At 48.0% G+C, this 12,817-nt stretch overlaps 1 protein-coding gene across 1 annotated transcript in view; it reads right to left on the bottom strand.

Annotated features, from left to right (window-relative positions):
• Positions 1-12,817, bottom strand: part of LOC130126095 (NLR family CARD domain-containing protein 3-like) — a 40,450-nt gene that overhangs the window by 7,463 nt on the left and 20,170 nt on the right. The window contains exons 5-6 of the mRNA XM_056295458.1: positions 9,152-10,955; positions 8,436-8,609 (exon numbers count right to left, since the gene is read on the bottom strand). Of these exons, the coding sequence (XP_056151433.1) occupies positions 8,436-8,609; positions 9,152-10,955 (1,978 nt within the window). The remainder of the gene's footprint in view (positions 1-8,435; positions 8,610-9,151; positions 10,956-12,817) is intronic.

Genomic DNA, 12,817 nt, shown 5'->3' with positions numbered 1-12,817 from the left:
ACATGTAGTCCCTCAAGCGAGTTCTGGGTCTACCCCGGGGTCTCCTCCCAGTTGGACGTGCCCAGAAAACCTCCAAAAGAAGGCGCCCAGGAGGCATCCTAATCAGATGCCCGAACCTCCTCAACTGGCTCCTTTCGACGTGAAGGAGCAGCAGCGCCTTTAGAAAAACAACATGATTCTATTCTATTCTACTTTACGTATTCTATTGTAAGAATAATGTAAAAAGCTGCAGGATTAAAAGTGACTTGTATAACTTTAATAACTTGGTTCTACCTGCTTAAAAAAAACTCATTGATTTAGTCCGCGGTGGCGTAGCGGTCTAAGCATCGGCTTGGTGTCGATGCAGTTGCCCACTGGGGACCGGGGTTCGCGCCCCGGTCTCGTCAGATCCGACTATGGCCGGACTCGACGAAGCAGCGATCATTGGCAACGCTGTCTTCGGGAGGGGGGCGGAGTCGGCTTGTGTTCGTCATGTGAATGCGTCTCTGTGTGTGTCGGAAAAACAGTGGTTCGGCTTGGATTCGCCTTGTCACGAAAGTGGGGAGGCGCTTTCCTTCGAGACTGCCGGCCGGAGAGATGCAGTTGGCGAACGCATGCAATACGAGGGTGGGTGTTTGAATTAAAATAGGGATCAATTGGCCACTAAATTGGGAGAAAAAAGGGAAAAATCAGAAATAAATTTTAAAAAAAAAAACTCATTGATTTAATATTCCACATAACACAAACAGGTCTGATCCAACTACACCTGTGTGTGTGTGTGTGTGTGTGTGTGTGTGTGTGTGTGTGTGTGTGTGTGTGTGTGTGTGTGTGTGTGATGCACAGGGCGTGTGTGATGTGTCAGTGCAGTAATACTGGGGTAGTAGTGCTTGTAGTTAGTGCATGCTGCATGCTGCTTCTGCTTGCTACTCTCTGCTCTCAGCTACTGCCGCCGGCTAGCCCTCTTTGCGGGGGTGAAAAGAGGAGCCGAGTGCGTAAGTCTCCCCTGCCGGTACATAGCCTCTCTACCGCCAAGACTCCTGCAGTGCCTCCTCGTGGCCACACATGGTAACTGGGTACCTTGCGGTCCCTGGCTAAACTGTAGGGGATCTCGGAGCTACAGTGGTCCCCAGAGGTCTAATGTGCAGGCCCATGTGAAGTGGATACGCCCTGGCATTGACCAACCACTGTCCCACTGCCTTGTGGGTAAGTGTAGGACGACAAAGGCTAGGGGAGCACACCCTGGGAGAAAAGCAACGTGCATGGCGGCGCACGATAGGCGGTCCTCTGACAGACTGGAGCTCCGGCAGCCTCCTGCAGCTGTGGAAGAGTGCTGGTCGTCTTGGGCCCCCCTTGCCACCAGATCCCACCCTCTCACAGTGAAGAAGTGCTGCTGGGACATGCGCACCCCCAGCGGCACTGTAAATAATCTCTTTGCGCAGGTATCCACCTCTGCCTCGGTGAGACCAGCAACCGGAATATGGATCAAAGTCTGGCGGCGATGGGGTGTCTGGTGACGGGAGCAGGTATGAATGCACTGGAAGCTCCTAATCAGACCCCTGCACGCCAGCGGCACAGGGCTATTCATGGTCGCCAGCAGCTGGGCTTGAGTGGCAGCTGCTCTCGGCAGACCCCTGTGTGCCTGAGCAGCCCTATTTAGGAGCCACACTGCTCACCCCAACTGGGGAGGGGCCTAGAAAAAGTGGCCTAAACATTGCCCACTCAAAACATCCTGGATAGGCTACCGCACCTATCGGGACATTCCACTCTGCGGTCGAAATAAAAAAAAGAAAATAATTCCCTTTAAACTGGCAACATGGAACATAAGAACTCTGCTGGACGTTAATGCCGAAAGACCTCAGCGAAGGACTGCACTAATTGCAGCGGAACTCAATCGCTACAATATTGACATTGCTGCACTCAGTGAAACCAGGTTCCTGGATGAAGGCTCCCTGAAGGAGGACACCTACACCTTCTTCTGGAAGGGATACCCTGCAGGAGGACAACATCAGCATGGTGTGGGATTTGCAATAAAAAACAGCCTCCTACCAAGACTCACTGAAACACCGATTGGCATAAGTGAAAGGCTCATGTCGCTCAGGATCTCTCTGGCCAAGAAACGTTATGCCACCCTCCTAGGTGCCTATGCACCAACACTGCCATCAGAGGATGACGTAAAGGACCGCTTCTATCAGTCACTAGATGAGGCTCTCCGTCATATACCCAAGGAGGACAAGATCTTTTTGCTGGGCGATTTCAATGCCAGAGTGGGGAAAGACAACAAGGTGTGGAGTGGTGTCATTGGTGGGCATGGCATTGGGAAAGTCAATGCAAATGGACTGCGCCTCCTAAGCCTCTGTGCTGAGCATGGCTTGACCATCACAAACACCCTCTTCCAATTAAAAAACAAGCACAAAACATCCTGGATGCACCCACGCTCCAAACATTGGCACCTATTGGACTACATCATTGTGAGACGTGCTGATACAAAAGACGTCTTACTTCGTGCAATGAGAGGTGCTGAGTGCTGGACAGATCACCGGCTCATCATGACCAGGCTCCAGGTGGAGGTACGCCCTGCTGTTCGTCTCCAAAGGTCAGGAAAGAAGAGGCTTGACTGTACTCAGCTAGAAAAGGCTGAGGTCCAGAACAATCTCCGCCTCTCTCTGGCTGAAAACCTGGAAGACATTGAGCTTCTCTTGAGCACGGATGATTCCATTGACAGGAAATGGTCTTCCGTGAGCTCCAGACTCTACAAGGCAGCATCCCAATCCATCGGTTACAAGAGCAGAAAACACCAGGACTGGTTCAATGACAACACAGGCACAATAACTTCCATACTCAAAGGCATGCATAAAGCACACAGTGCTGTCCTCAACAATCCCACATCAGCTACACTCCGGCAACAATGGCAAGCATCCAGGAGAGAGGTGCAGTCAAAATTGCGTGCCCTGCAGAATGAGTGGTGGATATCGAAGGCAAATGAAATACAATCCCATGCCGATAGAAATGATATGCACAACTTTTATGATGCAGTGAAAACCATCTACGGCCCAAGAAACTGCTCTGTCTCCCCCCTGAAGTCTGATGATGGTACCACCCTCATAAAGGACCAGAAATTCATCACAAAAAGATGGGCAGAACATTTTAAGACTCTTTTGAACCAGCCCTCCCCAACAGATCCCTCGATCTTGGATGAACTACCTGTCCGCCCCACCATCCAAGACCTTGACCTTCCACCAACCTTTGAAGAGGTTCATTGTGCAGTTAGGTCGCTGAAAAATAACAAGACCCCTGGCCCTGACAGTATCCCTGCAGAGATTTTTAAACAGGGAGGCTACCTCTGCACCCGTGCACTTTTCCTGTTCATCTCACACGTATGGAAGAACGAAACTGTCCCTCAGCAGTGGAGGGATGCTAACATCATCTCCATATATAAAGGCAAAGGAGACAAGTCCCTCTGTGGCAACAGCCGTGGCATTTCACTACTGGCTGTTGCTGGAAAAGTCCTGGCCAAACTCATGTTACACAGGCTGGTAAAACACATCTCAGAGGAGCTGTTGCCTGAGTCACAGTGTGGGTTTAGGAGGAATAGGAGTACTGTGGACATGGTGTTCACAGCACGGCAACTCCAAGAGAAGTGCAGGGAGCAACATCAGAACCTCTTCATAGCCTTCATCGACCTGTCAAAGGCTTTCGACACAGTCAACAGGGACATCCTATGGAACATCCTCCTGAAGTTTGGCTGTCCACGAAAGTTTGTCAACATCCTTCAAAGATTTCACGTGGGGATGATGGCACGTGTGACCATTGGAGGCCAGGAATCTGAGCCCTTCAGGGTGTGCACCGGGGTACGTCAGGGGGGCATCCTTGCTCCAGTTCTTTTTAACATCTTCCTCCTGTGTGTGACATTGCTGCTCCACAAGGAAATCAGGAAGGACAGTGGGGTTACTGTGGACTTCAGACTAGATGGAAACCTATTTAACATCCGTAGGCTCCAAGCGGTCACAAAAATGACGTCGGAGCACATCATTGAGTTACAGTACGCAGATGACTGTGCAGTTGTGGCCCACACACCCGAGGCACTACAAGCTACCCTTGCAGCTGCTGCAAGGGCGTATGGTAGGCTGGGGCTCTCTATAAATGTGACAAAGACTGAAGTAGTATGCCAGTGGGCATCTACTCCTCCATCTCATTCACCAACCTTCAACATCTCCGACAAACCACTTGCAACAGTGGAATCCTTCAAATACCTGGGCAGCTTTCTCTCTGACGACTGCAGCATCGACAGGGAGATGCAAAACCGGATTAAACAAGCGTCATCCTCTTTTGGCAGACTTAGGAGAAGGGTCTTTCAAAACAAAGACCTCAACCTCCACACCAAAATATCTGTCTACTTGGCAGTTGTCATCACGACTCTCCTCTACAGCTGTGAGGCGTGGACCCTGTACAGCCACCACCTCAGGATGCTTGAGGCCTTCCACATCAGATGCCTACAATGCATCCTGAGGATAACCTGGCGTGACCGAGTGCCCCATACTGAAATACTCGGCAAGACCAACTGCATCAGCATGGAGGCTACCGTCACCCAGCACCAACTTCGATGGCTCGGTCACGTCATCAGGATGCCAAAGGAGCGCTTACCGCGTAAAGTGCTGTATGGCCAGCTACATCTTGGCCACCGCTTGGCAGGGGGCCAGAAAAACGGTACAAAGACCAGCTGAAGACCATCATAAAGAAGTGCGGCCTGAACCCGAGCCAGCTGGAAGACACTGCCGCCCAACGCTCCATCTGGCGGCAGCTCTGTCAACAAGGGGTGCAAAACCTCGAGAAGGACCGCGGTGATCGACGGACCAGAAGACGTTTGAAGAGACATGAAGCCAGTACCACACCTACACCCCCAGTCAGTGATTTCACCTGTTCTGTCTGTGGCAGACATTGTGGATCGCGGATAGGGCTTTACAGCCATAAGAAGACTCACAAGTGACAGAGGCAGGATTGTCATCATCGGACACGACGGACAACCTAAAGCAAGCAAGTGTACAGAGTGATCTATCATGTCAGCAGGTGTGTTTGGGCAGGAGTGTGAGTGTTCCTCCAGGACACAGGAGGCGTCTCTACCTCCTCTAACACACACACACACACACACACACACACACACACACACACTGAGGAGCCATGTGACACCACCCAAAACCCAACATGGAGAGGTTCAGTGAATGTGGAGGTGAAGGTGTGGAGGTGTGTCAGTGTGTCAGAGGAGACCCTGTAGAAGGACAGAGTTCCAGCAGACCGGTCCAGATACACTCCTACTCTGTCAGAGGAGGAGGAGGAGATACTTATCTTTGTTACTCTACCATTATGACGGGCACTGTATCGATCACTAGTACACATCAGACTCCAGGACTTTTCATTATATCCAGGAAGACAGTCTAGACAGCGAAGGAGCAGCAGCTTTTTTTTTAAATTGCCTTTTTTGTAATTTTTTATCATGACCAGAGGGAAGACTGCTCCCTACTGGCCCACCAACACCAAATCCAGCAGCAACACAGTTTTCCCGGGAGGTCTCCCATCCAAGTACTACTCAAACCCACACCTGCTTAGCTTGTGTCATTCAGCAGAGCCAGGGGTACCTGTCGGTTTGGCCGCTGGCAAACCAACCCAGTCATAGTTAACTGGTACCACCACGGAGGTCAACAACTTCCTGTGTCAACTCAGGTCACATGATCAGACTAGGGCACATGATGGTGTGCAAACTGTTCATTGTTATTCTTTACAGCAGCTGCAACCCTAGTTGTATGAAGAGATGTTGGACATAAATATAAAACATGATCCAAAGTGGTCAGTAGTCCCTGTACTTATTCTTTCATTGGTGTGAATGTGTGCTACTGCACAACACTTAACAACTTATATGATTTGCAGCAAACTCAATAAAAATAGCAACAACAAAGTCAACTAAAAAGGACAGGAGGGCGTCCATCTCTGCCAGAAGATCCTCCATTGAAACAGTTGTCCATCTCTAATAATGAGGGGTGGTCTAACATGGCGATGGTCCAGAAAGGTGCGTGTTCTGGCCCTTCTGCTGGCAGCTCCAAGCAAACCTCTCTGACAGCAGATAGTCTATGTAAATGACAGTTTATGCTTTACAGCTGTGATGTGAGCACATGTGGCTGAGGGTACTGACCATCTGCAGCTTTGAGGGACATTCTGATGTTAATGGCGCCAACACACACAGTCATGAAGCACCACAGAGAGGTATCAAACCCAGCAGTGAACAAGAACCCCTTAGCTTTATAGACCATGTGATGACTACACATCATATAGATGATGTCATTAACACACTGTCATGTTTTGTTCTTAGGGGGGCAAAGGGATGAGGACACATTGTGTGCTCGGAGAGCTGCAGAGGTCAACGCATCCTTTTGTGTTGTCATAGTAGAGTTGTGTGTGTGAACACACTGCCAGAGGAAGTGATGCCTCCTCCACTTCTACAGTATGTCTGTAAGAGGAAGATGAAGTCGCTCTTTACCCCCGAACCTGTGGCCTCCACCTCCACATTTAAAACCACTAAAATATGAACCTGTACACAGGGTTACCACCTCACATTCATGTGTTCATACGTGTGTATTTAAGTTGTGTTTGATATACTACAATATAATCTTAACCAGTGCAGTATTTTTTCAGGACTTGTACTGATTGGCTAGACAGAGAGACCGAGCTGGGAAGGATGTGCAGCAGGTTAGGGTGATCAAGGATAGAGATGGAAATGTGCTGACAAGTGAGGAGAGTGTGTTGAGAAGGTGGAAGGAGTACTTTGAGGGGCTGATGAATGAAGAAAAAGAGAGAGAGAAGTTGGATGATGTGGGGGTAGTGAATCAGGAAGTGCAGTGGATTAGCAAGGAGGAAGTGAGGGCAGCTATGAAGAGGATGAAGAGTGGAAAGGCAGCTGGTCCAGCTGACATACCTGTCTGTGGAGGCATGGAGATGTTTAGGAGAGATGGCAGTGGGGTTTTTAACTAGATTGTTTAACACAATCTTGGAAAGTGAGAGGATGCCCGAGGAGTGGAGAAGAAGCATACTGGTACTGATTTTCAAGAACAAGGGTGATGTGCAGAACTGTAACAACTACAGAGGTATAAAGTTGATCAGCCACAGCATGAAGACATGGGAAAGAGTAATAGAAGCTAGGTTAAGAGAAGAGGTGATGATCAGCAAGCAGCAGTATGGTTTCATGTCAGGAAAGAGCACCACAGATGTGATGTTTGCTTTGAGAATGTTGATGGAGAAGTATAGAAAAGGCCAGAAGGAGGTACATTGTGTCTTTGTGGATTTAGAGAAAGCATACGACAGGGTGCCGAGAGAGGAGGTGTGGTATTGTATGAGGAAGTTGGGAGTTGCAGAGAAATATGTAGGAGTGGTGCAGGATATGTATGAGGGAGGTGTGACAATGGTGAGGTGTGCGGTTAGAATGACAGATGGGTTCAAGGTGGAGGTGGGTTTACATCAAGGATCAGCTCTGAGCCCTTTCTTGTTTGCAATGGTGATGGACAGATTGACGGACGAGATCAGGCAGGAGTCTCTGTGGACTATGATGTTTGCGGATGACATTGTGATCTGTAGCGAGAGTAGGGTGCAGGTGGAGGAGAGCCTGGAGAGGTGGAGGTATGCACTGGAGAGAGGAACAGCGAAAGTCAGTAGGAACAAGACGGAATACCTATGCGTGAATGAGAGAGAGGACAGTGGAATGGTGAGGACGCAAGGAGTAGAGGTGTCGAAGGCGTATGAGTTTAAATACTTGGGGTCAACTGTCCAAGTAACAGGGAGTGCAGAAGAGAGGTGGAGAAGAGAGTGCAGGTAGGGTGGAGTGGGTGGAGAAGAGTGTCAGGAGTGATGTGTGACAGAAGGGTACCAGCAAGAGTTAAAGGGAAGGTTTACAAGATGGTAGTGAGACCAGCTATGTTATATGGTTTGGACACAGTGGCACTGATGAAAAGACAGGAGGAGGTGGAGCTGGAGGAGGCATAGTTGAAGATCATAAGATTTTCACTGGGAGTGACGAAGAAGGACAGGATAAGGAATGAGTATATTAGAGGGATAGCTCAAGTTGGACGGTTTGGAGACAAAGCAAGAGAGGCAAGATTGACATGGTTTGGACATGTGTGGAGGAGAGTTGCTGGGTATATTGGGAGAAGGGTGCTGAATATGGAGCACTTTTTTCTCTGAAAACAAAACTATATTGATGTGTGATGCATTGACAGGACCTCTTTGCTGGTGGATGTGCTCATGGGAAGCGGTTGACAGGAAGTAGGAAGTAGAAGCAGAGCTTGTTACTACAACTGGTTTGTAATTCCTCCAATCAGAGAAAACACCACCCAGGTTAGGATGTACTGACTGCCATTAAAGTGGATGTAAATGAGGACTGAAGTGGTCCTGTGTTGAAGAGGTTTAGGAAGACTGACCTGAGAGTTTCCAGTCTACATTGTGGACTCCCCAGTCCAGCAGAGAGCAGCTTGACTCCTGAATCCTGCAGATCATTGTTACTCAGGTCCAGCTCTCTCACACTAGAGGAGGAGGAGCTGAGGACTGAGGACACAACTTCACAGCTCCTCTCTGACAGATTACAGGAACTCAACCTGAATGGAGACACACACACACACACACACACACGCACACACAAACATCACTCTATCATACTCTAATGCCACTAATATTTATTTTACTACTCGTTTTCATCACGAAACAGTTTGGATAATAACACTTTATTATAGTACTCATTTAAACACAGAAATATCAAAATACTACTACGAGAGTACTATTACTGCTACTAATTTTACTACTAGTCCTATTATAACTGCGATGGTTGCTTGTTATAATACAATTTGTACTGCTACTGCTACTGTGACTACTAATACTATTGCTACTACTAGAGTAGTACTTCTGCTACTACTACTATTACTGCTTTTACTACTGCTGCTAATTCCAGTACTACCTGATTCTTGTATGATTACTGCTACTTAAAACTATTACGACTGTTTTGATAGTTGTAATTATTCTATCATTTTAATGTCTTTAATACTTTTGATTTTAGAACCTGTAACCCCAGTAACACTATCAATCATCAGTGTAATGAAACAATATTTTCTCACCAATGGAAAAATATAATCTATACACTTACAGAGCTGTACTGGAGGCTTTGACCACTGGCAGCAGCCTCAGAAGACCCTCCTCTGAAGCAGAGTATTTCTTCAGGTCAAACACCTCCAGCTCCTTTTCTGAAGACAATAAGATGAAGACCAGAGCTGACCACTGTGCAGGAGAGAGTCGGCGTTTGGGGAGTCTTCCTGATGTCAGGTACCGTTGGATCTCCTCCACTAGAGAATGGTCATTCAGTTCATTCAGACAGTGGAACAGATTGATGCTTCTCTCTGGAGAGAGATCATCACTGATCTTCTCCTGGATGTACAGGACTGTTTTCTGATTGGCCTTTGACATACTTCCTGTCTTTCCCAGCAGGCCTCGTAGGAGATTCTGATTGGATTCCAGTGAGAGGCCCAGGAGGAAGCGCAGGAACAAGTCCAGATGTCCGTTTGGACTCTCTAAGGCCTTGTCCACTGCTGTCTGGTAAAGGTCTGGTTTTTTACGTTTATCTCCAAGTGGTTTAGACCTACAGGAGGTTGACTGTGTTGCTGACAGCAGATTGACTCCAGTTTTGATGAATGAGAGAAAGACATAAAGAGCAGCCAGAAACTCCTGAATGCTCAGATGGACAAAGCAGAAGACCTTGTCCTGGTAGAGCCCACACTCCTCTATAAAGATCTGTGTGAACACTCCTGAGTACACTGAGGCTGCTTTGATATCAATGCCACACTCTGTCAGGTCTGCTTCATAGAAGATCAGGTTGCCTTTCTCCAGCTGTTCAAAGGCCAGTTTCCCCAGACATTCAATCATCTTCCTGCTGTCTGTATTCCAGTGTGGCTCTGTTTCCGATCTCCCATGATACTTCACATTCCCCTGGATGGACTGAACCACCAGGAAGTGGATGTACATCTCAGTCAGGGTCTTGGGCATCTCTCCTCTCTCATCTGTTCTCAACACGTGATCCAGAACTGTAGCAGTGATCCAACAGAAGACTGGGATGTGACACATGATGTGGAGGCTTCGTGATGTCTTGACGTGTGAGATGATTCTTCTGGCTTGCTCCTCATCTCTGAATCTCTTCCTGAAGTACTCCTCCTTCTGTGGATCAGTGAACCCTCTCACCTCTGTCACCATGTCAACCCACTCAGAAGGGATCTGATTGGCTGCTGCAGGCCGTGTGGTTATCCAGAGGCGAGCAGATGGAAGCAGTTTCCCCTTGATGAGGTTTGTCAGCAGCACATCCACTGAGGTGGACTTTGTGACATCAGTCCAGATCTCATTGTTCTGGAAGTCCAGAGGAAGTCGACACTCATCCAGACCGTCAAAGATGAACACAACTTGGAACTCGTCAAAGCTGCAGATTCCTGCTTTCTTGGTTTCGATAAAGAAGTGATGAAGAAGTCCCACCAAGCTGAACTTTTTATCTTTCAGCACGTTCAGCTCTCTGAACGTGAATGGAAATGTGAAGTGTATATTGTGGTTGGTTTTGTCTTCAGCCCAGTCCAGAGTGAACTTCTGTGTTAAGACTGTTTTCCCGATGCCAGCCACTCCCTTTGTCATCAATGTTCTGATTGGTTTATCTTGTCCAGGTAAGGGTTTAAAGATGTCTTCACATTTGATCGTTGTTTCTGGTCTCGCTGGTTTCCTGGATGCTGTTTCAATCTGCCTGACCTCATGTTCATTATTGGCCTCTCCACTGCCTCCCTTTGTGATGTAGAGCTCTGTGTAGATCTGATTCAGAAGTGTTGACTCTCCTGGTTTAGCGACGCCCTCAAACAAACACTGAAACTTCTCCTTCAGAGCTGCTTTGAGGTTACTCCGGCACATGGGAACAAGAATTTCTGAATAAACAAATAAAGCAGGGAATCAGTGAATGGATGTTACTGTAATGTGAGAAACAGAAACTTTACCAAGCTCCATAGTACAGTGTTGTAGTACTCGACTCCAGGACTCGGACTCGAGTCCGACTCGAGTCCTGATTTTCATGACTCGTGACTCGACTTGGACTTGAGCACTGATGACTCGGACTTGGACTTGGACTCGCGAATTTACTGCATTCGGACTCGGAAGTTGGAGACCCGGACTCTGACTTTTTAATTGATAAAGACTGTTTTTGTTAGATTTTTTTTAAATAATAGGCCCTATTAAAATATATTGATAGCTATATTAATACTGTAACATTATTCAATTTCGCGTAAGGGCAGACACGTGTGTTCCACCTGCATGCGGATTCACGTGGCGTGCATACCGTCATGTTCAGTAGCGCCAAGATGCCTAAAGAGACCCCCCGAATTGTGCTCTTTGCTTACACAGATTTTACAACAAATTCCAGCAAGATCACTGCTAGATGTTCGATATGTAAACGAACTATTGAGGAGAAGACCGGGACAACCTCAAACTTCAACAGACATCTGTCAAGGATGCACCCAGAAAAGTAAGTGATATGCAGTCAGTTGATGATATGGTTGGTGATCAGTTACCGTCAGCTAGCTAGCTATCTAGCTAGCTAACGGTAACAATAGCCTCTGAAGTAACTCAGCCACTGGTCCAAGATGTTGGGTTAGGTCGTGTGGCGGGTATATCATGCCACTAGAACCGTTGGGTTGGGTGGTGTGGCGGGTATATCATGTCACTAGAACCGTTGGGTTGGGTGGTGTGGCGGGTATATCACGTCACTAGAACCGTTGGGTTGGGTGGTGTGGCGGCGGGTATATCACGTCACTAGAACCGTTGGGTTGGGTGGTGTGGCGGGTATATCACGTCACTAGAACCGTTGGGTTGGGTGGTGTGGCGGCAGGTATATCACGTCACTAGAACCGTTGGGTTGGGTGGTGTGGCGGCGGGTATATCACGTCACTAGAACCGTTGGGTTGGGTGGTGTGGCGGGTATATCACGTCACTAGAACCGTTGGGTTGGGTGGTGTGGCGGGTATATCACGTCACTAGAACCGTTGGGTTGGGTGGTGTGGCGGCGGGTATATCACGTCACTAGAACCGTTGGGTTGGGTGGTGTGGCGGGTATATCACGTCACTAGAACCGTTGGGTTGGGTGGTGTGGCGGGTATATCACGTCACTAGAACCGTTGGGTTGGGTGGTGTGGCGGCGGGTATATCACGTCACTAGAACCAAGTGAGATTGTATAGGTAAGTTAAGTAACGTTACTGTTAGCATGCTAATGCAGCATTGCACAGAAAAGTCACAGTACGGTTCGCTTTCGGTACGAGCGTGCCATCCATCTCACTAATGATGAGTTGGTAAGTAACACGCAGCGTCTTCATGTTATAGGGAGATTAAAACTGATTTTTCTTATTTATCATTTAGCTAATTACCAAGTAGCATACACTTAACAGAAAAAACACACCACTCTGAACTACCGTGTTAGCATTAATCTTAACTAGCAATAACAAATCCGCACATGGCAGGTCTCCGCCATGAATATCCTCCACGTGCGGAGAAGGAAGAAGTCTAGCCTATATGCATCCACAAATAATGTTGATAAAATGTGCACAACTTTACAATGCAAATAAGAATAATTGTAGGCTATTACTCGCCATTGACTAATTGAAGAAAGCTAATGTGGATGCCGCCACTGGTTTTCTTGAGAGCTGGAGACGGTACGAGATTTGACGGATGCGGCATTCCCCCCCCCCCCCCCCGATGTACCGGAAACTAGCGAACCGTATGGTGATTGGTGACACCGCA

This window comes from Lampris incognitus, chromosome 16 (genome assembly GCF_029633865.1).
Source record: "Lampris incognitus isolate fLamInc1 chromosome 16, fLamInc1.hap2, whole genome shotgun sequence".
Taxonomy (NCBI): Eukaryota; Metazoa; Chordata; class Actinopteri; order Lampriformes; family Lampridae; genus Lampris; species Lampris incognitus.
This window is presented reverse-complemented; position numbering and strand designations above follow the sequence as displayed.